This window comes from Myotis davidii, unplaced genomic scaffold, assembly GCF_000327345.1.
Source record: "Myotis davidii unplaced genomic scaffold, ASM32734v1 scaffold571, whole genome shotgun sequence".
Taxonomy (NCBI): Eukaryota; Metazoa; Chordata; class Mammalia; order Chiroptera; family Vespertilionidae; genus Myotis; species Myotis davidii.
The window spans coordinates 1,758,497-1,760,959 of record NW_006283136.1 but is presented as its reverse complement, the minus strand read 5'-3'; the positions used below and the strand labels follow the sequence as shown (position 1 = coordinate 1,760,959).

Sequence of the window (2,463 nt, the reverse complement as noted above, 5' to 3'; positions counted from 1 at the left end):
GAACTCCCATTTGACCCAGTGATCCCATTTCTAGGAATATATCCCAAGAAACAAGAAACACCAATCAGAAAGGATATATGCAACCCTATGTTCATATCAGCACAATTTACAATAGCTAAGATTTGAAAACAGCCTAAGTGCCCATTAGCAGATGAGTGGATAAAAAAGTTGTGGTACATCTACACAATGGAATACTACACTGCTATAAAAAAAAGAAGGAACTCTTACCATTTGCAACAGCATGGATGGACCTGGAGAGCATTATGCTGAATAAAATAAGCCAGTCGAAGAAAGATAAATATCATGCGATCTCCCTCATTTGTGGAATATAATGAACAAGATAAACTGATGAAAAAATAGAGCCAGAGACATAGAACCATTGAGCAGACTGTCCAACCTAAGAAGGAAGGCAGGGGAGGTGAGGGGGTAAGAGATCAACCAAAGGACTTGTATGCATGCATCTGAGCACAACCAGTGGACACAGATAGTAGGGGGATGAGGGCATGTGCTGGGGGGTGAGAGTGGCCAGGAAGAGGTCAATGGGGGGAAAAAGGAGACTTATGTAATACTTTAAACAATAAAGAATTTTAAAAAGTTCAATTTGTTTTTTATAATCTCTATATCACATGGATAATATTTACTGATTACGTAGCTAGTTAGAAAGACAAAAGAGAGACCTAATACAGGGAATGTTAAAAAAGACTTGGGAAAGCCCCAGAAATTCATACACTGGAGGCTTTTGATTTTAATCAATCAACATTTATCACGCAGAGTACTGATCCATAACTCAACCAGAGTCCCCAAAATTACTTTACTTAGTCTGCAAGATTAAAATTTGTTATTATTTGACACATACCCAAAGTCCACCATCAAAAAGTTTTAAACAATCAAACTGCTATAGTAAAAGGCAGTGGGAAAAAATGTAATTAAATCTGCATTGAATCAAAACAATCTTTCAGAAATAAGTTGTCAAGCTACTATTTCTTGTTATTCTCTTATGAGGACTGGAAAGCCCACCAGAAATAGGTTAAGTGCCACTATCCCCACATTGAGGTTTCAAGTCAACAAACCTCTCATACACAGATGCCTAAAGGGTCAAGCACAACAACTAATCATATCCCATTGTGAATTACTTTAATTAGATAATAGATCCCTCCCAACACCTAATGAGATCATAGAGTGGGTTGGGAAAGGTGGGGTACTCTGCGAGCATTTTTAGAAAGGGTGGAGTGCAAAAGTTGGCAGTTCTGAACAACCAGAGAGAATACTAAACATGAAGAACGGGACATGGTCAGGAGTGGTATGAGCAAGTGAAAGATTTGTTTAAAGAAAAGGAGGCATGATCAAGAAAATCTTTTCCTATTTTGAAATTCTACTTGGGCCACCTGGGAGGTACTCTGCCACACACAAGTTACCTCATTGAGTGGACTAGAATCCAGAGTGTGGTGCCTGGGAAGGCGGGAGGGATAGTGAAGCCAGGCGCCTGACTCAGGCTGAGATGCGCACTGAGCGCGGGGCTGGGGGCGGCGGCATGGCCCCGAGCTCCCTCACCTTGGCCTTGTAGCTGGGCAGGTTGCAGAGGATGTCCGTGCGCAGAGCCTCCTCCGCCAGGTTTCAGGCTTCAGGCTCCGCCACACCGCGTTGTTCTCGGTGAGTGGTATGAGCAAGTGAAAGATTCGCATGAATCAGAATCGCCTGATCAAGGCCTTGAAAGGCTCCACTTCACCTACACTGTACAAAAACAGGATAAAGGGCAACATCTTTAATAACTGAGCGATCGCTACTCTGAACACTCTGCTCCAGCCATACCGCCATACACCCCAGGTGTCCTTTCCAAGTATCCGTGCCTTTAAAACTGTTATTCGGCCTGGTTCTTTGCCCCCTTCTCAGATGTATCAATTCCGGGTATCCTTGAAGATTTAAAAGGAAGTTAAGCGTCTTCCCAGAGAAATGCTGGTCTTCCTCCTCGGATGTCCTATGGCTGAGAGCTGAAAAACGAGTACAACCCCGAAGACTGAGGTTACGCTACCACATAGTCATTATCACTGCAGTAAGTATAGGTCAGCTTCTCTTCACATGCTTGGGGTTTCCAAAGTTGCTCTTGATGTGGAGGAGCTGGTTAGCAGTCAACATGACTAAAGAGCTGTGCCACTGGCACTAGCAAGAACGAAAAGAATCTGGGTCACTAAGAGTGTTGGAGAAGGAGGAAAAAACCTGGACAGAAGGGAACGCACCTGGACAGAAGGGAACGCAACTAGTCCCTTTATTTTTACTGGCAGGCAAGAAAGGGATTATACACAGCAAGGGAGTTTCAGGAAAGATTTCTTACGACATAAAGACAGTGGCACCGACTACTAAAGAAACGTATGCACCTTGTTATCGTAATTATGACCTCATAGAGTTATTTGAGAATTACATAAAAACCCGCATCATGGACCCTAGTAGAGTGATAGCTATTATTTT

At 43.0% G+C, this 2,463-nt stretch overlaps 1 protein-coding gene across 1 annotated transcript in view; it reads left to right on the top strand.

The window, feature by feature from the left end:
* Positions 1-1,582: 1,582 nt before the first annotated feature.
* FBXO45 (F-box protein 45) overlaps positions 1,583-2,463 on the top strand; it is a 20,948-nt gene continuing 20,067 nt past the window's right edge. The window contains exons 1-2 of the mRNA XM_006753424.2: positions 1,583-1,650; positions 1,918-2,050. Of these exons, the coding sequence (XP_006753487.1) occupies positions 1,583-1,650; positions 1,918-2,050 (201 nt within the window). The remainder of the gene's footprint in view (positions 1,651-1,917; positions 2,051-2,463) is intronic.